Raw genomic sequence first — 26,328 nt, 5'->3', positions numbered from 1 at the left:
GCAGCCCCCAGTAGCGCGGAGGAGAGGGGCGGGTCACCAACGGGTTGTTAGTCAAGATGGCGTTGGCGGCCGGTGCGGCGCGGGTCTGGGGACCAAGTAGAGGCTTGGGCCGGGCCAGCCTTCAGCTCCTGCGGCGGCTGGGCACTCGGGGGCTGGCTGTATCTGTGAGTACCTGAGGCACCAGGGCGTTTTCCCCAGGGGGAATAGGAATGTCAGTGCTGTCTTCAGAATGCGGGTCCTGCAGGGAGTGAAGGAAGGGCTGTCACAGGAGGGACAACTTGGAAAGAGCGAGGGGGTTCCTCTGTCGTTGCCACCCATCCCCAGGGAATGGGGTGGCCGCTTGGAGGGCCGCTTGGAGCGAGACCTTTGCCTCAGGGCTTGGGGAGTGAAACTGCCTTATGAGGAGGAAGGACTTCTCCCTAAGGACCCCTCCCCTTCAAGAGGAGAAAGGAGAGATCAGGTCTCCAGTCACGGGCTTTTAAAAATAGGGCCCTGTACTTCTTTGCTCTTTTGCCGCAATTCTGATTTTAAAATGAGTTGCATAGAAAGTAGTTTGGTCCCGTGTCCCCCTCATCAAATGTCAGGCTGGAGGAGATGACCCGTGAATACTTGTTGAATTAGAGAGGAGGGGGAAAGGGGTGCTCAGGGGCACTTGGCCCACATTTCTTAGAAACAGGTCTTATTGGAAGTCCCCGTGGGCTGCACTGAGCTATGAACTAAAATCTCACAGGAAGAGGTAGCAGTGGTTCTCAACCTTCTGGCCCTTTAAATACAGTTCCTCATGTTGTGACCCAACCATAAAATTATTTTCGTTGCTGCTTCATAACTGTAATGTTGCTACTGTTATGAATCGTAATGTAAATATCTGATATGCAGGATGGTCATAGGCGACCCCTGTGAAAGGGTCGTTTGACCGCCAAAGGGGTCGCGACCCACAGGTTGAGAACCGCTGGTTAGAAGGTTATGAAGCTCGATCCTGTCCCTCATCTGCCACTTTCCAACCGTGTGTCTTGGGCCAGGGCTTGGTGCTCCCTGGACCTAATCCCCTCTGTAAAATGCTAACAGTGGCACCTCACGGGGTGGTTGTGAAATTAAATATGTAGGATGCCAAGAACTGGTATACGATGTGGGCAGTAGGAATGCTGGCCGCTTTTGAAAGTGAGGCTGTAGGGAAGGGAGGGAGGAGAAAGGTGGTTTTTGGAGGGCATGGATGGATGGGGCCCTGGAGGGAGATCTGTCAGAATCCTGTGGGGTTGGGCCCTCAGACCCTCCAATCCAGAAGGAAGGGAAGCTAGTCACTCTGGGAAGACACTCTCTGCGGGAGAAACGGGAGGAGGGTACAGAGGATGGGCCAGCAAGGAGGGGCGGGGTGTTAGGAAGGTAAGCGTTGCTAGAGCCTGATGGGGGTAGGGCAGTCTCCTGCCTTTAGGCTGGTCTTTGTGGCTTTTTTTTTTTTTTTTTAGCAATCAGATCCTCTGTAGCTGCTGCAGGTCCCAGGAGCCCATTGGCTGGGCCAGGGGGCGGGATGTGGGCAGGACTGGGGCAGGAGCTGGGAAAGGTCATTCATTTGACTGATTAAATCAGCTTCCTTCTGGTTCAGTCTTCCTGTGGCCCTTCCCGGTTGACTCTCCTCTTTCATGTTTTGGGGATGGGTGGGGGGAAGGAAGAGAAGGTCTTGCAAAGTCCTACTTTTTATGTATGTATATTTAAAAATGTATATATTTTTGGAGTCTTGGTTTTTCTTCCCCACTTTTATTTCTCTTACTTGTTCTTTCTAAAATTAAAAAATACTTTTTTTTTTGAATGGAGGGAAGGAGTGGTAGCATTTAGTCAAAGAAGGTTTTAGGCCAGGGCTGTCCTGTAGAGCCTCTTGTGAAGATGGAAGTGTTCTGTGCCTGGGCTATCCAGTCCAGTAGCCACCTGAGCACTCGCAGCATGGGTGTGCCAGTGAGGAACTGAAATGTTCACTTTACAGATGTTTCTAACTTACGATGGTTTGATTTACAATTTTTCGATTTTACAATGGGGGAAGATGAAACACATTTATTTTAAACCTTACTTTGAATTTTGATATTTTCCTGGACTAGCAATATGTGGTTGTGCTGGGCAGAGGCAGCGGCTATAGCTCTCAGTCAGCCACAGGATCACGAGGGCAGACAACCACAGTATACTGTGTGGCCAACAAATTTTGGATATTGTGTTTTGTGTTTTCACATCCCATGATGTCTACAAAAGGCCCATCTATGTCTCCTGCTTCTGGTGAAGAAAAACTCTTTTTTCAAAAAAAATTAAATCTTGCCCAGCTGGTATGCTCAGCGGTTGAGCATCAAGCCAGGAACCAAGAGGCCACTGGTTCAATTCCCGGTCAGGTCACATGCCCAGGTTGTGGGCTTGATCCCCTGTGCAGAGCGTGCAGGAGGCAGCTGATCAATGATGTTTCCCTCTCATTGATGTTTCTCTCTTTCCCTCTCCCTTCCTCTCTCTTTAAAAAATCAATAAAATATATTTAAAAAATTAAATCTTTATTGTTGAGAGTATTACATATGTGCCCTTTTCCCTCCCATTAACCCCTTCTAGCCCACCCCAGGCCTTTACCACCGGATTGTCTGTGTCTATGGGTTTTGCATATATGCATTCTTTGGATGATCCCCGCCCCCCTTGTCTCTGGGGTTCCACAGCCTGTTCCATGCTTCTATGTCTCTAGATCTATTTTGTTCATCAGGGGTTTTTTTTATTCATTAGATTTCACATAAAAGTGAGATCATATGATATTTGTCTTTCTCTGACTGGCTTATTTTGCTTAGCATAATACTCTCCAGGTTCCTCCATGCCGTCTCAAAGGGTAAGAGATTATTCTTTTTTTACTGTTGCATAGTATTCCATGGTATAAATGTACCACAGCTTTTAAAAAATTATTATTTTTAAATATATTTTATTGATTTTTTACAGAGAGGAAGGGAAAAGGATAGAGAGTTAGAAACATCGATTAGAGAGAAACATTGATCAGCTGCCTCCTGCACACCTCCTACTGGGGATGTGCCCACAATCAAGGTACATGCCCCCGACCGGAATCGAACCCAGGACCCTTCAGTCCGCAGGCTGACGCTCCATCCGCTGAGCCAAACCGGCTAGGGCTGTACCACAGCTTTTTTATCCACTCATCTACTGATGGGCACTTGGGCTGTTTCCAGATCTTAGCTATTGTAAATTGTGCTGCTCTGATCATAGGGGTACATACATTCTCTCTGATTGGTGTTCTGGGTTTCTCAGGATATATTCCTAGAAGTGGAATCACTGGGTCAAAGGGCAGTTCCATATTTGATTTTTTGAGGAAACTCCATACTGCTTTCCATAATGGCTACACCAGTCTGCATTCCCACCAGCAGTGCACTAGGGTTCCCTTTTCTCCACATCCTTGCTAGCACTTGGCATTTGTTGATGGTATCCATTCTGACAGGTGTGAAGTGATAACTCATTGTCATTTTAATTTGCATCTCTTGGTTGATTAGTGACTTTGAGCATTGTTTCATATGCCTCTTGGCCATCTGGATGTCCACTTTGAAGAAGTGTCTATTTAGGTCTTTTGGATGGCAGTTAACTCTTGAGATGAAACTCAAGATAATGCCCAGCTATAGGTTAATGTAAGTGTTCTGAGAACATTTAAGGTAGGCTGTGATGTTCAGTAGGTTAGGTTTTTATTTTATTTTATTAAATATCTATTTTTTCTATTTCTACTTTTTAAAATAGTTTATTGAGAGGAAGGGAGAGGGAGAGAGAGAAATATCGATGTGAGAGCAAAACATCAGTTGGCTGCTTCCTGCATGCCCCATACCAGGGGATGGAGCCTGCAGCCCAGGCACGTGCCCTGACCTGCAATTGATCTGGCAACTTTTTGGTGCATGGGATGACACCCAAACAACTGAGTCACACCAGCAAGGGCAGTAGGTCAGGTGTTTTAAATACATTTCAATTTATGATGTTTTCAATTTATGATGGGTTTATCAGTTCTTAACCCCATTTTAAGATAATTAGCATCTGTATTTAATTTTAATGAATTGAAATTTAAATAGCCACAGGTGGCTGCTGGCTGCTATATTGGATGGTGCAGTTTTAGCTGATCACAGTGGAGCCAGGAGATAGTGTGTGGGAGAAGGTTGGGAGGCTGTGTTGCAGTGGACTGGTTGGGTTGTTGGAGCAGGCTGGATTGGGAGGAAGAGTGGGGCTGCCTTCTCCCTGCCTGCTTGCCCTTCCTTTTACCTCGGAGGCATTTACCCGGTTCTGTCTCCCTTCCTCCCCTTCCAGTTGCTGGCAGATGTGTTAGTGCTCAGGGAGAAGAGGAAGGAGGAAAACTTGATTGTCAAGGTGTCCTGAGTCGGTTTCTCAGCCACCACCCCAAGAAGCAAGTGGGACCTTGGCCAAGATGCTTCACTTCTCTGAGCTTAGCAAGTGGGTAACTAGAGTTCCTGCCCTGTTGGAAATTAGGAAGCACCTAGATCAATGACGGCTAACCTTTTGAGCTCGGCGTGTCAGCATTTTGAAAAACCCTAACTTAACGCTGGTGCCGTGTCATATATAGAAATTTTTTGATATTTGCAACCATAGTAAAACAAAGATTTATATTTTTGATATTTATTTTATATATTTAAATGCCATTTAACAAAGAAAAATCAACCCAAAAAATGAGTTCGCGTGTCACCTCTGACACGCGTGTCATAGGTTCGCCATCACTGACCTAGATCTTGGTCTGTGCAAATTAGAAGTATTTCTCCTTCCCAAGGGCTCCAATATCTCCAAGTGGTTGGTGTCTAGTGTGTATTGTGGGATGAATGGAGATGGACGTTACTGGTCTCCTAACTGTATGTGTCCATCTCCCTGGCCTGTGTCTTAAGGAACCCAGCCTCTTTTTTCACATCATGAAGCACTTTATGATTTACAGTGCCCACTCACACCCATATTGTATTTATTATATTTACTAGAGGCCCGGTGCACAAAAATTTGTGCACTTGGGGTTGGGGGGTCCCTCAGCCCGGCCTGTGCCCTCTGGCAGTCTGGGACCCCTTGGGGGATGACCACCTGCTGGCTTAGGCCTGCTTCCCGGGGGATTGGGCCTAAGATGGCAATCAGACACCTCTCTGGCAGCCCGGCAGCCCTTGGGGGATGTCCACTTGCCAGAGGGGAGCAGGCCTAAGCTGCAGTCAGACATCCTTAGCGCTGCTGAGGAGGCAGGAGAGGCTCCCACCACCACTGCTGTACTGGCAGCCATCAGCCTGGCTTGTGGCTGAGCAGAGCTCCCCCATGTGGGAGCGCAGTGACCACCAGAGGACAGCTCCTGCATTGAGCATCTGCCCCCTGGTGGTCAGTGTGTGTCATAGTGACCAGTCATTCCCAGTCTTTCTGCTGTTAGGGTCAGTTTGCATATTACCCTTTTATTATATAGGATAGAGGCCCGGTGCATGGGCGGGGGCCATCTGGTTTGCTCTGAAGGGTGTGTCCTGGATCAGGGTGGAGGTCCTGCTGGGGTGCCTGGCCAACCTGGATGAGGGGCTGATGGCTGTTTTCAGGCTGGCCACACCCTCTTCAGGGTGGGGGTCCCCACTGGGGTGCCTGGCCAGTCTGGGTGAGGGGCTGAGGGCCGTTTTCAGGCTGGCCAGCTACCGAAGCTCTCAGCCTCTCCTTTCTTTCTTTCTTTTTTTATTTTATTCTGAGATTTATTTACCTTCTATAATTGAAACATTGTTGCCGTCACTGGCGCTCCCAGCTCTGAGGCCCCGGCCGACTGAAAGCAGGTATCTCGGGTTTGTTTAGCTTCTATAATTGAAACATTGTTGCTTTCGGAGCTTAGAGCAGGCCGCGTCAGGCCGGGAACCTTGGCTTCCTCCATCACTGGAGCAAGTAGGCCTCATGTTCGCTTCAGCTGCATGGTTGCCGGCCGCCATCTTTGTTGGCAGTTAATTTGCATATCGCCCTGATTAGCCAATGGGAAGCGTAGCGGAGGTATGGTTAATTACCCTTTTTGTTTTTTATTAGATAGGATTATAGCCACACTGTAAGGTACCTATTGGTAGTTTTCTCTCATTACAGGTGAGAAAGTTGAGACGCAGAAAGGTGAAGTCTGAACTTGGAGCTCTGGACTCCAAAGCCCAGTTTCTTTTCATAGTACCAGGCTGCCAAGAGGAGAGTATTAGGGCTTTCATTTAGGTCTTACAACATCCTGCTTAGTCCAGTCTTTACTTGTATTAGGGCTTTCGTTTAGGTCTTGCAATATCCTGCTTAGTCCAGTCTTTACTTGTATCACCAGCCTTTGCCCAGGTCGGCTGGTGGGAAGCTGGGTGACAGAGCTGGCTTCAGCCCCGCTGGCCATTTACCCCCTCTTTGGATGAGCCCCTTTTACCCAGAGGTCTTTGTAGGAATATGGTCCTTCACCACTCATGACCTCTGTGGCCTTGGACTAGTCACTTAACCCCTCTGAGCCTCAGGACCACCTCTGCTTTACTGTGATGTGATAATAGTGCTTGCCTCACCTGGCTGCTGTGCGTGTTCAGTGAGCACTGGGCAAAAAGAAAGTGCATTGAGTGGCGCCCAGCACCGTGACAGTTGGCTATTAATGTGTTGCAGCCAATCTGGTCTCTAGCGTGCCAGGGTGCTAGGCTCTCTTCTCTTGCCTCAGAGCCATTGTTGTTCCCAGGGACTGAAGTGCTCTTTCCGCAGCCTTTACCTGGCTCACCCCTGCTTGTCCAGCAGGCCTTAGCTTTACACCCCGCCCCCCGTTTCTCTAGGAAGCTTTCGTCATGCTCCATCTGATGCTGGTAGCAAGAGGTTCCCCCCGAGCTATGGCAGGGCTTTATCCCCATCTCACCACCATGCCTGCGAAGTAGCAATTCTTATTTTTTCCATGAGGGGACACAGGGTCAGGGCGACTGTCTCCTGCCCAAGATGACATAGCTGGAAAGGGACAAAGTCAGGATGCAAACACAGGCAGTTTAGCTTTAGTGTCTCTTCCTACCCTGCCCTGTGTTAACCACGAAGCTATCCTGTCTCCTCTTAGTTCACCCCTCTTGATTGTAACTTGTGTGTTACTAGTAAGTATCTGTCATCCATCTTTTCCCTTCATCTCCAGCCCTCAGTTCAGGCCTGACTTGGAACAAGTATTCCGTATCTACCTGTTTGACAACAATTGTCAAATACATTATTTGGTTACTTGGGTTCATTATGTGCCAGGTGCTAGGCTAAGTACTCATACCATCCGCTGTTTACATACGAGGAAACAGACTCAGGGAGCTTTAGTTACACAGCCAGGGGTCAGCAGTTTGTTCAAGTCCTTGCTCATAACCTTGGTGCTGTAGGGAGTGACTCCATGAGGGGCCACCCCAGCACTGAGTGCCGGGCAGACCAGACCACCCAGAGCAGGTTTCCCTGTTTCCTGTGTGGTGGGGGAGGATGTGGCTTCAGGGTTTTGTGTAAATGTGTGTAGCCTCTGCCATTGTGACTCCCTGGCCACCAGGACAAACCCACCCCCTGACCAAAAACAAAAGAAATGGGTGGAGTCCCATCCTTCCTCTGCAGGCATTTACCACCCACTCCCTCCCATAATGGAGCATTTCTTCAGGACCAGGCACTGTTGAGCCCTTCGAGGAGCTCATTGAATTAGCACAGTAACCCTGAGATGGCCGCAGAGAAGGGGGATAGCCAAGGCTCAACTCTAATTTGCGGGCTGTGCCACAGTGCCCTGACAGGAGCTCTCCAGTCTGTAGTGCTGTCCTCACACCCTGAGGTGCTATGGTCCTGACCTCTGCTGGCCTCTGAACTACCTTCTTAGAGCCCCTCCCCAGATTGCAGCCCTCGTTCCATCTGTCTCCCGTGGACCTCAGGCCTACGCTGGAATGGTCTGGCGTCTCAACCCAGTTTGAGGTGTAGCCAGCCCTTCTCCCCAACTCCTCTTTGTCTGTCTTCCTCCTGTCATTTACCTTTTTCCCATTTCCTAACCTCCTAGACTTGGTTTTTGTGCTTCTACCAATTTTCGAGCACATGGTATGTCCCATACCTGTACTGAACCCTTTGTGTGCCTTATCTTAGGAACTTTTCACAGCAGCCCTCTGCAACCTCTTTAGAGAGGGAGAAATGAAAACAGATACAGTGTCTAGCAGAGGGCCATACAGTGAGCTAAGAAATTGGAACCCAGGCCAGTGGGATTCCAGTGCCAGTGAATGTAACCACTCATCCATCTGTTTGTTCAATAATTGCCTGTTGAGTGCCTGCTTCTGTAACCAACCTGGACATGATCCCTGCCTTCCCAGAGCTTGTTATGTGTGTGTGTGGACAGACACAACACAAAAGGATCCTCTAGGTCAGTGGTTCTCAACCTTCCTAATGCTGCGGCACTTTAATACAGTTCCTCATGTTGTGGTGACCCCCAACCATAAAATTATTTTCGTTGCTACTTCATCACTGTAATTTTGCTACTGTTATGTATCGTAATGTAAATATCTGATATGCAGGATGTATTTGCATTGTTACAAACTGAACATAATTAAAGCATAGTGATTAATCACAAAAACAATATGTAATTATATATGTGTTTCCCGATGGTCTTAGGCGACCCCTGTGAAAGGGTCTTTCGACCCCCAGAGGGGTCGCGACCCACATGTTGAGAACCGCTGCTCTAGGTGGATGGAAAGGTCCGGCCATGTGAGTGCTCAGGGGGAAGCACAGTCTGCAGAGTTTGTTCTGCAGTTTAGTTGCTTCCCTCGCACACAGAGGGTAAGTCTGCCGTGATGTCGAGCCTGGACCTGCCCTGCTGTTGGGAGTGGAATTTCCTTTATTTCCTCACAACTATAATCACAGATAAACGCACACATGTTCATGCTCCCCTCTGGAACCTTGGATGGCTTCTTCACTGCAATTAAAGGAGAGAGGGAAGGGAAACACACTTGAGCACCAATGTGTGCGGTCCAGCTCATGGCAGATCCAGTTATTCTTCTTTAGCTCCTGTTGGAAGTAAAGCCACCATTCTGAGCTAAGACGGATCTGGCGACCAGTGGGAAGTACAGATGAAGACATGTGGAAACAAAGCCAGCTGTCGCAGTTGGGTTAGGAGCATGGGTTTAGGGGTCTGAATGTTGGACCTGCCCAGGTTTGAAGCTAATCCTGACTATTTATTTACTTTTAGCTCTGTGGCCCAGTGCAGGTTATTTTATCTCCCTTAGCCACAGTTTTCTCATCTACTCAAGGGCAGTATTAAGATTGTGCATGCAGAGTTCAGCTTGGCACCCAGCAAGTGCTTAATCAAGGGGAGCTATTGCCTGTTGAGACCAGTTCAAGGTTAGTTCAAGAGCTAAGAAATGGAATTGGTTCATATCCTGTGACATATGTGGACTTCTCACGGGCTTATCCAGCCAGGCGTCCTCTGATCCCAGCAGGTGTGATGCTCCCCACAGAGCTCCTCCAGCCACACTGAGCTCCTTCCAGGTTCCTCAGGGACACGCCACTCCTCACATTTTGCCTTTTGCATGTTTTGTTCCCCTGGTATCAAATGCTCTTTCCCTGACTCGTAGATATCCTTCAGGTCTCAGCTCTCGTGTCCCTTCCTCAGAGAAGCCTGCCCTTCTTTCCACTAGGCTGTGCGGAGGCCCATGGCTTCTAGGAGAATGTGACTCACCCTCATCGGTACTTGTTCAGCATCTGTCTTCCATGCTGGGTCCCCAGAACCCAGCACAGGGCTTGGAATGAAGCAGGTGCTCAAATATTTGTTGAGTGAGTCAGGCTGGGCTTATGGGGGTGATTAGGCCTGGTGTGGAGAGGGCACTGATGCGTGTGGAGCAGTTTGCCCAATTATGGGGGAAGAAATAGGACAGAGATGAGTGCAGTGATATGGTGGTATAAATGATAATCAACATTTTTTTGAGCATTTACTGTATGATTTATAAGTGCTCTGCTAACATTTACATGCATGATCTCATTTTAGCCTCATAACATTTCTTTTAAAAAAATATATATTTTTATTGACTTCAGAGAAGAAGAGAGAGGGAGAGAGACATAGAAACATCAATGATGAGAATCATTGATTGGCTGCCTCCTGCACTCCCCCTACTGGGGATCAAGCCCACAGCCTGGGCATGTGCCCTTGACCAGAATTGAACCCTGGACCCTTCAGTCCCCAGGCCGATGCTTGGAGCCAAACCAGCTAGGGCTAGCCTTATAACATTCCATAAGGTGTTCTTGTTCTCCATTTTACAGATGAGAAAGGACAGACTTGGAAAAGGGGAAGTCACTTTTCTATGGTCACCCAACAAGGAATTTGAACTCAGGCAGGCTGACTCTTAAAAACTCACAGACTTAGCTCTATTTTGGATGGCCTCCCTGATGGATACAGATGTCAGTAAAGAACTTATCTGGCTGACTTGAGGGCACCCTGCAGAGATGTCTGTGCCTGTGGTAGCTGTGGGCGATTGAAAGAGGGAGGCGGTCCTCTGTGGCCAGACTGGGGAGATCTTGAATTCCAGGGTGAAGAGTTTGGGCCTCTGATAATAATAATAGCTGCCAGTTCTTGAACTGCCTGTCATTTTATTGAGTTATTTAATCTTTACAAAAACCCCGTGGGATAGTTATTTTCACCCCAATTGGATGAGGAACTAAGACACAAAGACACTCTGGTAACTTGCCCAAGGTTATGCAATGGGAGAGTGGTGGAGCTGGAATTCACACCCTATGTGTCAGGCCCCAGAGTTCACCTGAGCCATGGTGACTTATCCATGAGGCCATACTGACTGTCCCCATGGAGTTGAGCCAGTGGAACCTGGGTGCTGCTCCTGACTCAGGTGTTCTCCGCTTCCCTCCCCAGCATCCACAGAGGCAGCAGGAACAGCACTTCTCATCCCTGGATGACAAGCCCCAGTTCCCAGGGGCCTCAGCAGAGTTCATAGACAAGCTGGAATTCATGCAACCCAATGTCATCTCTGGGATCCCCATCTACCGTGTCATGGATCGTCAGGGCCAGATCATCAACCCCAGTGAGGATCCCCATGTAAGAGGCCTTCTCCCCCACCCCCTGCTTCCCATGCCCAGGCCCTTTGCCCATGTCCTCTTTGGTCCCACTGGCCCCACATATCTCTGTGCCTCTATCTGCAGCTGCCGCAGGAGAAGGTGCTCAAGTTCTATAAGAGCATGACGCTGCTGAACACCATGGATCGCATCCTCTATGAGTCCCAGCGGCAGGTGGGTGGGGACAGACTGGGGGTGGGGGGAGCTTGGAATTACCTGAGGTCTTCCTACTTGTGTGTGGGCCAAAAGACAGTTCCCAAGGAGTAGAGAGTGGAATGGAGATCCTTTGTCTTGCAGTCCTTAGAGTTCTTGGGGTTCTTTTGGGGCTCTGGAGGGAGAATGTGGGAAGGGCCATGCCCAGGGTCAGAAGGATGGACCAGATCACTGAAAACATCTAATGTGCTCCAGATGGGGACTTAACCTTGCAGGGAGAGGGAAGGTAGGAGATATGAGGGCCCTTTTCGGGAACACAAAGTCCTGAGAAATGGTGACCCTTGGTGCTCCCCAGAGTTCCCATGCCAAACATGCTGTGATCCTCAGTGGGCAGAGATCCAGTCAAAGAGGGAAATATTGATTCAAGTAATTAAAGTCCAGAGGGCACAGCTGGGTCTGGGGGCTTGAAAGATGTCATCAGACCTGTTTCTCTGAGTGTCTTTTTCTCCTCTCTTTTGCCTTGGCTTCCTTCATTCTCGAACAGTGGTGGTCTCTGGCTCCAGGCTCATGGAGAGGTGGTGGAGAAAGGGTTCATGGTGTGATTGAAGTGCTCATCTGTTACTTTTCTGGTTTTGCTGCCCTGGGAAAGCTGCTTAACCTCTCAATGAATCAGTTATCTGGTCTACATGGGGTTGCCATGAGGGTTGATGGTGGCATATGTAATGAATGGTCTTAGGAACAGTGAACTTGGCATTTAGTCAGCCCATGATCAATATTAGCTATTTGTCATGATCTTACCAGCCTCATGATAAATAAACCTGCTCCTTAGTGGTGGAAAGAAACTAGTCCCTAATGTTTCAGCAGCAGAAGGCCTAGACTGATGCTCATTGGCCAGGCTTTGGTCACAGACACCTCCCTGATCCAGCTCCTGTGATAGGCCAGGCTGGGGCCATCCCAGGAACCAAGGGAATAGAGGAGTAGACCGAGAGCATGAGTGCCGGGGTTCCTGTTAGAAAAGGGGGAAGGATATTGAGCAGGCAGGTCCTCAGATGTCACCTCCCATGATAGAAATTTGCATTTCCATCAAGCCTCAGGTGACTCTGCTGTGATCTAAAGTATGAGGCTCACTGGCCTAAAAGACAGAACTGAGCAGATCAGACAGGCAGCCTACTCCCAGATTCTTGCTCTTAGGAATACTCCGTATGGCTCTCTGAGTTAGGGTAGTGTCTCCATCCTGCCCAGAAACTTCCTGTGGCTCCCATGTCCACAGGATCACGTCTGGCCCTTCCTGTCCATTCTGTCTCCTATTCCACTGTGGCCGTGGCCTCTCCATAGCCTCAGTGCCAGGCCAGGCCATCTTCCCACGCTCACACATGCCTGGGTTCCTTCCTGCCCCTGCATTGGCTGCACAAACAGGGGCTTTGTAATCCCACAGATGTGGGTCCAATCACAGCTATGGCTTTGGGCAGATGATGTTTCTTGTCTTTGTCTCAGTTTCTTTAACATATTTTTAAAATGGGGATAATAAGAGAACTTGCCCTGTAGGGTTGGGGAAGGAATTCTATGAGAACCATCATGTAAGGCCCTTTGCCCATTGGCTGATAAGGAAGCCCTCAATGAGCTCAACTCATCCATCAAGGCTTATCCTGTTAGCTAGGATTACTTTCACCTGCAACTAACAGTCCCCCCGCCCCCCCCCCCCCCAAAAAAATCCTAACAAAAATAAAAGCAGTAGCATCAACAGATTAATAGTTTTTTTTCCTCTTGCATAAAAGACATCTGGAAACAGGTGGTCTGGGCTGGTATGGTGGCCCCACAATGTCTTTGAATACCCAGTGTTGGCTTCTAGCCTTGAGGACCCCTCATGAATCTAATGGCTGCTGGGGTTCTCTCCATCACATTTCTTTCCAGGCAGGTGGAAGGAAGGTGGAAGGTCAGACATGCCACTTTCCAGGTATCTCCCATAGCCACCTATATAGGATGTTCCAGGTAGTCCTAATAATATCTCACATTTCATTGGTCACCTCTAGCTACAAGGGAGAATGAGAAATACAGTGTTTTAGTCTGTGCAGTCGCTGCCTGTGGTGAACAAGATCCCTGTTAACAAAGAGGAAGAGGGGTAGGATACAGGGTGGCAACCAGTGACCTCTGGCAGTAACCCAGGTCCTGTTTCCTCAGGGGACCCTCCCCTCACCAATCTCACAGCCCTGCCAGGCACTCAGCACCTGGTATCCACCCACTCACTTGGCTCTGGGAGGTCAATTAACTTTTAATTGGCTCCCCACCTAGAAGAAAGCATTATTCACCTGGTTCACCCACCATGACAGAAAGCCAGGCCTGCAGAACACATGAGGACTATGCAGAGGGCATCCTGCAGGTGCCAGCACGGGCTCTCTCTGTTTCACTTTACATGTAGTTCTAGGGAGCTCATGTCTATCTTTATGTCAGGGGCTTCCCCTATCTCCAATCAGACCTCTCCTCTTAGCCCCAGATTACTTGGCTTCTTGCCCTGATTCCCACACCAAATTCAGCCTGTCCCAACTTGGCCTCTGCATCTTCCTCCCAGACCTGCTTCCCTCCCACCCTTAGGCCAGTTCTCAGTGAAGAGTGCCCCACCATCCACCCATTTGCCCAAACTGGAGGCCTGCATTTAATTCCTCACTCCTTCCTCCCCCTTGCTATCACTTTCTCTGTCCCTAGGCATTTAGTTAGAAATCCACTCCGCTGGATGAGTTGCCTTTCATCAATGCTTGTTGCCTCATATTCCAAGATGGCTGCCTCTGGTCCAGGCTTCAGGGCTGTGTGCCAGGCAGGAAGAAAAAGAAAGCAAAAGCAGACTTCCACTTAAATATCTGGCTAGCGCTGTGTCCTTTGGCCACCTCTGGCTGTGAGGGAGGCTGGGAACTTTCATTTGGCTTTTCCAGGCTCTGGGGTTGGGCACCAGTATAGCCAGCAAAGGGGGGGTCTGCCATAGACTGCTTTTTAAAAAAATTAAATTTATTATTATTTTGGTTAATCCTAACCCGAGGATATTTTTCCATTGACTTTTAGAAAGAGTAGAAGTGAGGGAGTGAGGGGAAGGAGAAGAGAGAGAGAGAGAGAGAGAGAGAGAGAGAGAGACATCGATATGAGACACATTGATTGGTTGCCTCCCATATACCCGCTACTGGGGATTGAGTTGGCAACCAGGGCATGTGTTCTGACCCAGAATCAAACCTGGGACCTCATGGTTCATGGGTTAACACTCAACCACTGAGCTGCACCAGCTGGGTGGGCTAATGTAATTTTTTAAAAATTTTATTTTTCAATTACAGTTGACATTCAGTATTATTTTTTAAATTTATTTTTATTCATTATTATTTTATACTAGTTTCAGGTGTACAGCATACTAGTTAGACAATTATATAATTTACAAAGTGATCCCCCCAATAATTCAAGTACCCACCTGGCACCATACATAGTTATTACAGTATTATTGACTCTATTCCCTATGCTGTACTTGACATTCCCATGACTATTTTATAACTACGATTTGTACTTCTTTTTTTTATTAATATATATTTTATTGATTTTTTTACAGAGAGGAAGGGAGAGGGAGAGAGAGTTAGAAACATCGATGAGAGAGAAACATCGATCAGCTGCCTCATGCACACCCCCTACTGGGGATGTGCCTGCAACCAAGGTACATGCCCTTGACTGGAATCGAACTCAGGACCCTTCAGTCTGTAGGCCGACGCTCTATCCACTGAGCCAAACCTGTCAGGGCTGTACTTCTTTTTTTAAAAAAAACTTTATCGTTTGAGTTTTAGAGAGAGCCATATTGATTTGTTGTTCCACTTATTTATGCATTCATTGGTTGCTTCTGTATGTGCCCTGACCAGCGATCAAACCCACAAATTTGGAGTATTGGGACGATGCTCTAACCAATTGAGCTACCCGGCCAGGGCTGTTTGTGTTTTGTTTATTTTGTTCTTTAGATTCCACATGTAATTGAAATCATATGGTATTTGTATTTCTCTGACTGACTTATTTCACTTAACATAATACTCTCTAGGTCTCTGTTCTTGGAAATGGTAAGATTTCATTCTTTTTTTTTATGGCCATGTAACATTCCATTGTATATATGTACCACATCTTCTTTATGCACTTGTCTATTGATAGGTACTTGGGTTGTTCCATGTCATGATTATTGTAAATAAGAAATATGGAACGCTTCACGAATTTGCATGTTACCTTTGCATAGGGGCCATGCTAATCTTGGTATCATTTCAGTTTTATTATATGTGCTGTCAAATTGAGCATGGAGACTGCTTTTTAAAAAAATTTCTTTATTAAATTCAGAGAGGAAGGGAGAAAGGGAGAGAGATAGAAACATCAATGATGAGAGAGGATCATTGATTGGCTACCTTCTGCATGCCCCCTACTGAGGATCGAACCCGCAACCCAGGCATGTACCCCTGGCTGGAATCGAACCTGGGACCCCTCAGTCCGCAGGCCAATGCTCTATCCACAGAGCCAAGCCGGCTAGGGCGAGACTGCTTTTTAAGACTGTCAACCATCCATTCCTCTCCCTGCTTCTCGGCACTAACAGGCCAGGCCACTGGCCCTTCTGCATAGCTTGCTGCACTCAGTCCTGTTTCCTCCATTCATTTCCCACATAGTAGCCTGAGAGACCTTTCTAAAACATCACTCCCCAAAGAGAACCATGAGCAGGTTACCACCATTCTCCGGGTAGAGTCCAGATGTGTCATTCTCTACACTACCTGGGTTCTGCTTCTATCTCCTGCTGCATCCTTCCCCACTTTTCCCACTTCATGTCCCAGCCCTTCCAGTCTCCTGGCCTTTATTGTTCTCTCTGCCTGGAAACTTCCACCCACTCCTACCTTCACTCAGCTTAGGCATTGCTCCCTGGTGCCCCTCCCTGGTGGGGTGGGTATGTCCTTATAGCTTCCATCACACAGCTCCCTCACTCTGGCTCTAACCAGTCTTGCAGTTCCTCCATGAAGGGTGAAACTGTGGCCTGGCCCAGAATGGCCTTTAGGAAGTTGATCAACCTAGTCATCAGATAGTCAGGATTTGGATGGTTCTCTGTGGTTGCCTAGCATAACTGAGCCCAGGCCTCTGGACCCCCTTCTACCCCCAGGGCCGGATCTCCTTCTACATGACCAACTATGGTGAGGAAGGGACGCACGTGGGGAGTGCAGCAGCCCTGGACGACACTGACCTGGTGTTTGGCCAGTACCGGGAGGCAGGTACGTCTGCCCATGGCCCTGCCCCGTGGAACACATGCCAGAGGCCTGGGTCTGCGGTCCCCATCGAGGCAGGTCAAGCCCAGTCCCTCCTGGCGTGAAGGCGCAGCCCGCATTAGTTACTCCGTGTGCTCTTCGAGGAGCGGCAAGATGTCAGGGAGGTCCAAGGAAATGGAGGAAGAGCTTTTCAAGCAAGAGAGAGCCAAGCCAGGTACAGGAGTTTAGAGGGGGTGGGCTTCCCCTCTGTGTAAGCCCGGCACTGTTGTGGTTAAAAGCTGTGCTCCTAATTGGTCCATGGCTACCAGTTGTCAGATCACTTCCCTTCTCTGAGTGTCAGTTTTCTCATCTCCAAAATCAAGATGATGATGGTATTGTAACCCCTGCACTGGGGGTTGCTGGGAACATGCAGTAAGGGCAGGCCTAGCTGCAGTTGTGGGCCCTTGTCCACACCGTGTGAGCTCTGCTGGCCTCCCTCCACGTGCCGCAGCCTTCAGGGAGCAGAAGCAGATGGGAAGGCCTGGCAGGTCCCAGCCAGGGAGCTGGCTGACTTCTAAGTGAACAAGTGCAGGGAAGGAAGCATCAAAGGCTAGGACTGAAGAAAATGTGCATAAAAGAGTGATGGGGGTGAAGGAATTAGCCTGGGGAGCCAAAGGGGTGGTTCCAGACTGGTTGTTGGTGTGGGGACCTTGCCAGAGAGCCTCCCCTCTGGGGCTTCCAGGGAGACAAATCTGAGCCTTCCTCATAAGTACTTCATGACCGAGGGCAAGTTGCTCAACTGCTCCTTGGTTTTCTCACGTATAATGGGAGATGGTGAACCCTTTCTTTCAATATGGTTGTTGAGGGCGTTTGTGGGAGAGATGACGCAAAGCCAAAGCCGTTAGTTCAGGGCTTGGCCTGGGGTAAGCACTCAGTGTGGAGTATATTGTGACTGGCTGGGGCCTCTCACCCTGGGATAGCTTTTCAGGAGGGAGGTAGGACTTGGCCAGGCTGGCTGTGCAGAGCCCTCCCTCGACCAGTAGGGTGTTCTGGTCTACTCTTGGACTGTCTACTCCCCTCTCCGCTGCACCTGACCCCCAACCCCACATGCTGTACGAGGACAGACACCCTGTGATAGTCCGTGGTTCAGCATTGTTAGCAAGGAAGATTTCTTCAGAAACTGGGCTACAAGCGGGGTTTGCAGAGTGCTTCCTGCCTGTTTTTGCTGTTGGGGCCAAGTGAGGGTCCTGGACTCGTGGTGGCAGCTGGGCACTCCACACAGGACTGTTTGGGCCCTGGCACCACAGTCAACACGAGGCCCTGCTTCTGGGAAGCTGCTGAGGTAAGGTGAGGTGGACTCTGTGCCCATCCTTGACTCTCTCAATCTCCCCGCTGTGGAGTGGGGAGAACAAGGGTACTCAGAACTACAGTGCCTGGATTGTGCTGCCTCAGGGAACCCCTCACCAGCCAGGTAAGGTGGGCATCACAGTTCCCTGTCAGAGCCTTGTGGTCGGCTCTCTTTGATGGTAGGTAGGCATCCACCAGAGATATGTTTAAAGAAATTAGGTACTTTCTCATTTAAAAAAAAAAAAAAAGCAAGCTGGATGTCTTTGTCTTTTGAAAAACTGGATGATTTAGCCTCCCTGGGTAGCAATCAGTTGGTCTGAACAGTGGCTTCCTTTTTGAGATAGGCCTGTGCTTTCTTTAAAAAAAATTTTTTTTTTCATTCAAATCTTTACCGGAGGATATTTTTTCCATTGATTTTGTTTATTTTATTTTTTTAAGAGAGAGTGAAAGAAGGGGGTGTGGGAGAAGAGAGACATTGATGTGAGAGGGGCACATTGACTGGTTGCCGGGATGGAACCTGCAACCGAGGTACATGCCCTTGATCGGGAACCGAACCCTTGACCCTTGAGTCTGAGGGCAGACCCTCTAACCACTGCGTCAAACCAGCCAGGGCCAGGCCTGGTGTTTTCTGGCCTGCCCACCTGGTTCCTGCACCTGCTGGTCTCCTAAGCATGACAGTATGCCTTCCCTGCTCTTGTTCAGCTCCCTTAACTGTACAAACAGGAAATTGGAAGTTTGGGCAGGAAGGGCCTTGCCCTGGGACCCCCACAAGGTTGGTCTACCCCCTTAGGCCCCCCTCCCCCACTAACTGCCGCCTCCTCCCCATGCAGGCGTGCTGATGTATCGGGACTTCCCCCTGGAACAGTTCATGAACCAGTGCTACGGCAACGTGAACGACCTGGGCAAGGGGCGCCAGATGCCCGTCCACTATGGCTGCAAGGAACGTCACTTCGTCACCATCTCCTCTCCACTGGCCACACAGATTCCTCAGGGTGAGAATGCGTGTGCGTGTGCGAGTGAGGACGATGAGTATTCATGGTGCTCTGCTCCTGCTTACCACCCTCTCACTGCCTGCAGCGGTGGGAGCAGCCTACGCAGCCAAGCGGGCCAATGCCAACAGGATTGTTATCTGTTACTTCGGTGAGGGGGCAGCCAGTGAGGGGGATGCCCATGCCGGCTTCAACTTCGCCGCCACCCTTGAGTGCCCCATCATCTTCTTCTGCCGGAACAATGGCTATGCCATTTCCACACCCACCTCTGAGCAGTACCGCGGCGATGGCATCGGTATGGACCTGTGTCATCTCCTCTCTCCCCTCCTGTTCCTTCCTGTGGTGTCAGCACAGGGAGGTCGCAGGAGACAGTGAATGGAGCGCTGCTCTGTTGGCTCTCCTCCCCTTTCCTTCCCTGCTCATTGTCCTCATCAGAGCCATGGGGTTTGAGCTGCCTCTCTCTGTTCCCACAGCGGCTCGAGGCCCCGGGTACGGCATCTTGTCAATCCGTGTGGATGGCAATGACGTGTTCGCCGTGTATAATGCCACCAAGGAGGCCCGGCGGCGGGCCGTGGCAGAGAACCAGCCCTTCCTCATTGAAGCCATGACCTATAGGTGCCTGCCTCCCCCCATTCCCATTAGCCTTGACAGCCACCATCTTTACCATCTTCCCCACATCGATCACTGGGGTCTCCAAAGCCTGACCCTATCACCCCAAGTTGTATCCCCTTCCTTGCCTTGAGCAGGATTGGGCACCACAGCACCAGTGATGACAGCTCAGCATACCGCTCGGTGGACGAGGTCAATTACTGGGACAAGCAGGACCACCCCATCTCCCGGCTGAGGCACTACATGCAGAGCCGTGGCTGGTGGGACGACGAGCAGGAGAAGGCCTGGAGGAAGCAGTCCCGCAAGAAGGTGAGGGGCTCCCTCTGTTGGAAACTGAAGTCCCAGGGGGTGTCTGGAGGTGGTGCATCATGGAGAACCCTGGAAGATTGGAGGCTGGGATTTGGGGGACATTGAACTGGGAGACTCAGGGATCACCCCAGGGACACCTGTAAATGTGGCCTATGGAGCCAGGCTGCCTGGGCACATGCACCTCAGCCATGTTCTTGGAACAATGTCTGCCCTCTGCTCTCTCATCTCTGAAGAGGGATCCTGGGTACCCGCTTCAGAAGGTTGGGGATGGGGTGACTTAATCTGCATGTGGTGTAAGTGTCCCCCCCACGGCCAGCCCATGTCCTCCCTGGCTCCTGGTCATCAGGAGCCAGAGGTAAGGGCCGACCCTGGCGTCAGGCAGCAGTGTGTCCAGCTCTGTCCCTAACTACATTGTCACGGGCAAGTCTCTTTTCTGAGCCTTGGTTTCCTTATCTCTAACCTGCCTGCTTCTTAGGGCTGTTGAGTCTGAAACCATTCTATAGGCTTAGGTCAGTACCTAGTCCTGTGAAGGATAGAAATGCTGGGGTTGGGGGCATTGATGGGGATGATAGCTATCTCCACTGATAATGATTGTCTTCGTTGTCCTGAGGGGAACACAAAGGCTCTGGGGGGTTAATGCCTCACTGAAGTCCTACAGGTAGGAGGCAGAGCCCTGGGTAGGAGGCCAGTTACCTGCCCACCATCCCGTGTCCCCCAGGTGATGGAGGCCTTCGAGCAGGCCGAGCGGAAGCTGAAGCCCAATCCCAGTCTGCTCTTCTCGGATGTGTATCAGGAGATGCCTGCCCAGCTCCGCAAGCAGCAGGAGTCCTTGGCCCGTCACCTCCAGACCTACGGCGAACACTATCCCCTGGACCACTTTGAGAAGTGAGGCCTGCTCGCCCCACCCCACCCATCTCAGGTACCCCGAGAGGCAGTCCCAGGCTGAAGGGCGGAGGCAGCTGGCAGGACACCACCCTCTTCCCCAGCCAGCACCCTCCAAGGGGCCAGGGCAGGACTGAGATAGTAAGGGTGGGGCTTCTGCTCACCATCCCAGCTCCTCTAGGCTATTACATTGTTGGGGGGCCTTCTCAGCCCCCACTTTGTGGTTTCAGTGCCTTCTCCCAGGAGCTAGGTGGGATGCCTCCAGGACTGGAAGCCCCTCTGGGCTAGGGGCAAGCACTTACTCAAAGTGAGGGGTGATCAGCAGGCAGTGAATAAACTGTCTACATTTGGTTCTCTGCCACCTTTGGTCTCTGTTTCCTGGAGTTTTGGAGGTGGGAGTCCTGCATGACTGGTTTGGGACCCTGCCCCTTCAGTTAGATCAGTGGTTCTCAACCTTTTTTTGTCCATGCCCCACCTAAGCATCTCTCAAATCCTGATGCCCCCGCCCCCCCCCCCCCCGGACATATAATTCTTATTATTCAAAAAGTGAGCTCCTATTCACGTGGAGGAAGCCCAAAAGGCCATTAACTTGGTCTAAACAAGCTCCCAAAGAACATGGCATCCATAAAAGAGAAAAATAAAAGAATGAAAGGACAATTGAAGTACTGAGGAAGAAATCACTAAGAAATTATTAAAAAAATAATATGAAGTGATATGAAAAAATAGCAAAATTTCAAAACAAGAGAACTGAAATGCATAAATATGTCACAATATGTACTTATATACTGTATATGAGGCTCCTAGAACCATAAAGATGCAAAACATTTACTGTTAATAACTCATTGTCAAATTGCCCCCTTAAAAATCAAATTGCCCCCCTGTGGGGCATGTACCCTACGTTGGGAACCACTGAGTTAGATGGATAAGACCAAGGCCGTTGAGGTATCTACTTCCCTGGAAACTTTCACAAGGTGGGGGGCCAGCTTCAGCAGACAGGGTGGGGTGGGGTGTTCCAGAGCTGGACTCCTGCTCTCCCATGGAGTGAGGCAAACCTGGTGTCCAGCAAGGTGACCAGGAGGCTGTTGGAGCTGGCCCTGTCCAGTAGGGGTGGGGAGGGTGTGGGTGGCTGAGCTCTGCTCTTATAAAGTTCCCAGGGCCCCATAGGCACAAAGACAACTCTAAGCCTCAGAGTGGGGCATTCATATTTTTCAAAAACAAAAAGTAGACAAAAACAGTCCTCTGCCTCCTGCTGCCCGGTCACATAGCCTGGGCCAGCCCAGGAGGGGCTCAAGCAGTCGTGATTCTAGGACCTCCTCACAGAGAGGCTGAGCAAGGGGCAGGCACTGAGGCCCTGGCCCAGGCCAGGCTGGCCCCCCCCCCCCCCAACCCCACTGAGGCTCAGCAATGGAGCTGAGGGTCCTGCAGGTGTTTCCAGAGCCAAAGGCTCTCCTGGGGTCTGATGGGTCGCACCAGCAGCAGGTCACGGAGAACGCAGGGGTCAGGCCTGCGGTCCGCTGGCCAGGCTGTGAGGAAGCCTATGTGGGCCCTGGGCGCTAGGCCAAGAGCACGGAAACACAGGCCAATGTAGACATCGTTGAAGGGGAACGGTGCCACACGGGCTGCTGCCTGCAACAGCCAGGGTGCCAGGCGCCCAGCGATGATGTAGCCACCCCCGCTGGCATAGGCCGGGTAGTCACCTTCAAAGAAGGACATGGGCACGTAGAAAGGTCCTCCAGGCTTCCGGAGGGGCTTGGCCTGGGAAAAGACCTCACCCAGGTAGAGGCCTCGGGCCCAGCTGGGTGGCAGGGCCCGCAGGTAGTCCAGCAGGGCAGGAGTGTGCACAAAGGCATCATCCTGAGCTTGCAAGATGAAGCTCACACCAGCGCAGTGGTGGCCAAGCCAGGACAGTAGCAGCAGGTCCTTGAGTGTCTCATTGAAGGGAACGTCCAGGAAGTCCCAGAGCAGCAGATCACTGTAGCGGTGGCTCTCCCAGGCCACCAGAGGGCCTAGGTCAGGACCCCCCTCACCTACTGGGGACCCCAGCAGGAAGAGCAGGCGGATTCCAGGAGCGGGACCACCCCAGGTCTCCCTCACGGCCTGTCGTTCAGCAAATCGCCCTGGTTCCGACTTGACAGCCAGCAGCAGGTAGGGGATATTGGTTTCCGCACAGCTGGGCACTTGGCCACGGCCACCTCCAGGCAGCCACTGAGGGAAGCTCCGGCAGGCTGCTGACAGCAAGAAGCGGCGGAGGTCCTCAGGGTAGGAGGTGAAATCGGGGATTTCAGCAGCTGCGGCAGCCCCCCACGCCCGGCAGTCTCCCTCCTCAGTGCTGTTTCCACTGGGCAGGGCCCCCAGCCGCCTCTGCTGCTGGTTCCAGTAAGCCAAGGGCAGTGGGCCAGTTTGGCCCAGACGGGCCGAGAGGTTAGCTGGCAGGGTGGGCTCAGGACTGGCTGGCGAGGGGCCTGGCAGGGTGCCCTGGGGTCCCAGATAGACCTTGCTCAGCCGAGACTCCGATGTCCACTCGATGTACACTTTGAGGCCCAGGAGCGTGAGCAGTGCTGACAGGCAGAGAAGGCACTTGGGGCAGCGCATGACCCAGCCCCGGGAAGGGATGGCCGCGGTGGGAGCTGCAAAGGAGCCACAGAGGCCTTTGGAGTGCAGGGTGAGCCTTCATAGTTCCCACCAACCCAGTAATGGCCTTAGTCCCAGACCCTAAACCAGCCCCTATTCCTGAACCTGGAATCACTGCTCCAATCCCATTCCAACACCCACTCTTTCCCCTCTCAGCTCAATCCCTTCCACAGCTTGTTCCATTCCCCCATTCATCCCCCTCTCCAGGAATCAGGATCCCTGGGGTCAGCTCCTTCCAGCGTCACAGAAACCCAAACTCCCTCGCTCCAACTGCCCCCACCCCAGGGACTGGGGAGCCCTCTTTACCTCTGGGTCCAGCTCCGGCACCCCGGGCCTCTGGTCAGGCCCTCCCTTTTGCCCAGGTCCTGCAGGGGCTGAGTCTTCTTTCTTCGTGTGTCATTGTTCTTCAGCCCAGCCCAGCCCAGCCCAACCAGAGGGGTGGGGCGGGAGGGGAGCAGGCAGCTGGGAGGGCCCCAAGGGCTGGGAGGGGCCGGGGCGGGGCTGAGGGAGGCAGGGGAGAGGGGGAGGGCAGGAGGCCGACCTGAGAGATGGGGCTCTGGCTTGTTGGGGCTGGTTTTTGGTGAAGCAGAGGGGATTGCTGCAGAGATTGGAGCACCTGGTGAGGCCTGGGACAGGAGAACCAGGGGCCTGGGAGAATCTGAGGGAGGGTGAGACTGAGAGCTAGGCCTGACCCTGGGCTGGGTGGTGTTGGAATGGCTCAGAGACAGGCACAGTCCCAAAGTTGCAAAACTGGAGGCGAGGGGCTAATGATTGGTGGAAGGAGGAGGTGGCAGAGAATGTGCTGAGAGGGAAAGGGTCAGCCTGCCAGAGAGGGGGGTGGCGTTGCTGCCCAGAGTCCGGGTGGAATGGGGAAGGGGGCTGGTGAGGACAGACAGCTAGGGAGACCTCATGAGGAGGCAGGGAGAAGAGATAGGAGACAGAGACTCAAGAATGCAAAGAGGAGAGCACCGGAGAGAGAGAAAGAGAGAGGGAGAGGGGAGAGAGGAGATAGGAGAGGGGAGAGAGGTGTGTGAGGATGAGAGAAATGGAGACAGTGAGCCAGAGATAAGGGGTGGCCAGGGAGCCCCTGAGGGGGGAGGGTAAAGGGGAAGATTTAGAGGCAGGTGGAAGGACTCAAATGGAATCAGAGGAGGGAGTCTGCAAACAAAGGCAGGCCCAGGGAGAGGCTGAGAAGGGAGCCGGGGAGAGAACCAGATGGAAGGAGAAAGGGGAGCTGTAGGTGGAGACAAACTAGAGGGCATTAGAGGGTGGGGGGCACAGGAAGCCTTCAAGCTGAGCCAACCCTGCACCTTCATCCTCTTTGGAGCCTGGCTGCCTGACTAGCAGGGTGGGAACCTATTCCTACCCGGCCCCCACTCCAGTCCTGCCCATAGCTGCACAGGGACACGAGAACACTCACATCCGGCCCCCAGGGACAGGAGGGGTTGTCTGCCTGTTTACACCGGATGCCCTCCCGAGGATTCTGCTGTTGGGGCTGCAGCAGCTGTCTGGGGAGGGTAGCAGGTGGGGCCTCCTCATCCCAGACCTCCTGGAACCTGGGTTGGGACTAAGCCTGGCCTGACCCCCTTCACTCCACTTGGAATTTGGGAGGACTGTCTCAGGGACCCTGTCTGTTAGCCACAGCAGTGGATTATCTGTCCAGTGCTGATTTCCTCCCCCTAAGTTTGAATAATGGAGCCCATGGGACCAGCTGGAGGAAGACAGTGTGGAGGAAGCGGGGAATATTAATGGAATAAAAGCTAGAGTGGGAAATGACAACCAGGGGCTGGGGTCAGGGGCCTCAGCACCCCTGGTGGGGGTCTAAAGCTCTCCCCCAGGGCTTGGAGAGAGGGGTCCAAGTCCCCTGAGCTCTCCTGGCTCAGCTAGCTACTCCCAGGGGGTGCAGAGGTTCTCCACAGGGGAGACACTATCCCTTCTGGGAGTGTTTTTGGAAATCTCAGAGGGTACAATTTTTATTGCTTTGAGCGTCAATCTGGGTCCAATCATGAGGGAAAGCACAGCAATGGGAACAGGGAAAGTTGAGTGTCAAGAGGTGCCTTCTATGGAACAGAGCTGGGGGTGGGGGTGTGGGGGGGGGTGTGGCGGAGGCCGGCAGGTAGAAGTGCAGGTCAACCATGATCAATCCAACATCCCTGCCTCCCTAAGCCTTTGGATCCCTTCTGACTTCTTTGCCTCATTAACTGTAGGCCAGTGTTGAATCCAAGTCCAAGTCACCCAACCAAGACAGCTGTTAGAACCACCCCCAGCTGCACAAGCTAACCCACTAAATTCAGAATCTCTAGTAAGTACCCTTGTACCAGTGACTTGCCCACCCTCACTGTTACACCCTTAGAATCCACTCCTGCATGGGTCCCCCAGGTTCTGACTGTACAAGTACTTTAGTGTATAAGCTGTTGCTCCTGGGTCATAGTGAGCACCTGGCCCCTGGGGCTTGCTGAGATTTGGCCCCGGGTATGTATGGGTGTAGTGACAGCAGGGTGCTTGTGATGACTCTTGAGAAGGGACACTCTCAAGGCTTTTTCCCCATTACATCCCGGGGGTTTCAAGCACAGGAAGACTGGTGGTCTCCTCAGATGCTGCGAAGGAGGCTCAGAGTGAGGTGGGGTTTCAAGATCATGTTTCTTCTGGTCCAACCAGACAACCGCATTCGAAATTTCAAGATCTCACTGTTTACCAGTCAGCACCCTCACTTTCACATGAGGAGACTGGAATTCAACCATCGTCAACCTGCAGACTTAAATGCTGTGTCGTATTTTCAGTACTGTCAGCCCTGTGGCTACGAGAACTAACTAGGGGGCTGTCAAAGAAGTGCTCAGTTCTCAGAGTGGTTTGAGCTGAGGTGGCAGACCCGAGCTCGTCCTTGTCTATCTGTAGGCACTCAAGGGCACTGCGGAGAGTCTGCCCAATGCCTATCTTTAGAATAGTCATCACTGCCACAGCAGTCAGGCGTTGCAGCCAGAGGGGCTCCTGGGGCTCGTGCTTCAGCTGCACCTCATCACAATAAACCCTTGACGGCCTGACTGGGACTGCGTGCCACGGACTTCAGTCCATCTCTGTGAGCCTATCTCCTGGAACACTGCATACCAGTGCTGTACCAGTTTGGAGCCAACCAGGAGAGGGGAAAA

The 26,328-nt window shown here is 51.3% G+C and overlaps 2 protein-coding genes and 1 non-coding gene across 4 annotated transcripts; 1 reads left to right on the top strand and 2 right to left on the bottom strand.

Annotated features, from left to right (window-relative positions):
* Positions 1-32: 32 nt before the first annotated feature.
* Positions 33-20,912, top strand: BCKDHA (branched chain keto acid dehydrogenase E1 subunit alpha). The gene is made up of 9 exons (XM_070398556.1): positions 33-164; positions 10,838-11,020; positions 11,125-11,211; positions 16,334-16,442; positions 18,593-18,754; positions 18,840-19,046; positions 19,225-19,366; positions 19,498-19,669; positions 20,388-20,912. The coding sequence occupies exons 1-9, from the start codon at positions 57-59 to the stop codon at positions 20,556-20,558; spliced, it is 1,341 nt and encodes a 446-aa protein (XP_070254657.1). The 5' UTR covers positions 33-56; the 3' UTR covers positions 20,559-20,912.
* LOC138997501 (U6 spliceosomal RNA) lies at positions 15,389-15,492 on the bottom strand. The gene has a single exon (XR_011468964.1). It is a non-coding gene; the product is annotated as a U6 spliceosomal RNA (small nuclear RNA).
* An 824-nt stretch (positions 20,913-21,736) lies between the features above and the next one.
* On the bottom strand, positions 21,737-26,245 carry B3GNT8 (UDP-GlcNAc:betaGal beta-1,3-N-acetylglucosaminyltransferase 8). 2 transcript variants are annotated; one of them, XM_070398558.1, is made up of 2 exons: positions 23,489-26,245; positions 21,737-23,199 (listed from the first exon to the last, which is right to left on the bottom strand). In XM_070398558.1, the coding sequence occupies exon 2, from the start codon at positions 23,141-23,143 to the stop codon at positions 21,950-21,952; it is 1,194 nt and encodes a 397-aa protein (XP_070254659.1). In that variant the 5' UTR covers positions 23,144-23,199; positions 23,489-26,245; the 3' UTR covers positions 21,737-21,949. The 2 variants fall into 2 exon arrangements, with proteins under 2 accessions (XP_070254659.1, XP_070254658.1); XM_070398557.1 differs by having other exon boundaries at positions 21,737-23,178.
* Positions 26,246-26,328: the final 83 nt, after the last annotated feature.

The sequence above is a fragment of the Myotis yumanensis genome, unplaced genomic scaffold, assembly GCF_028538775.1.
Source record: "Myotis yumanensis isolate MYYU_CA2020_CCGP unplaced genomic scaffold, mMyoYum1.0.hap1 SCAF_18, whole genome shotgun sequence".
Lineage (NCBI taxonomy): Eukaryota > Metazoa > Chordata > Mammalia > Chiroptera > Vespertilionidae > Myotis > Myotis yumanensis.
The sequence above is the reverse complement of the archived record's forward strand: the minus strand, read 5'-3'. Positions and strand labels throughout refer to the sequence as shown.

Excerpts from the sequence above, each read along its gene's own strand:
- BCKDHA (XM_070398556.1), top strand. The coding sequence starts at position 57 with ATGGCGTTGGCGGCCGGTGCGGCGCGGGTCTGGGGACCAAGTAGAGGC. Across the intron at positions 16,443-18,592 it reads TGGCCAGTACCGGGAGGCAG|GCGTGCTGATGTATCGGGAC; the intron begins GTACGTCTGCCC and ends CTCCCCATGCAG. Across the intron at positions 19,367-19,497 it reads ATTGAAGCCATGACCTATAG|GATTGGGCACCACAGCACCA; the intron begins GTGCCTGCCTCC and ends TGCCTTGAGCAG.
- B3GNT8 (XM_070398558.1), bottom strand. The coding sequence starts at position 23,143 with ATGCGCTGCCCCAAGTGCCTTCTCTGCCTGTCAGCACTGCTCACGCTC.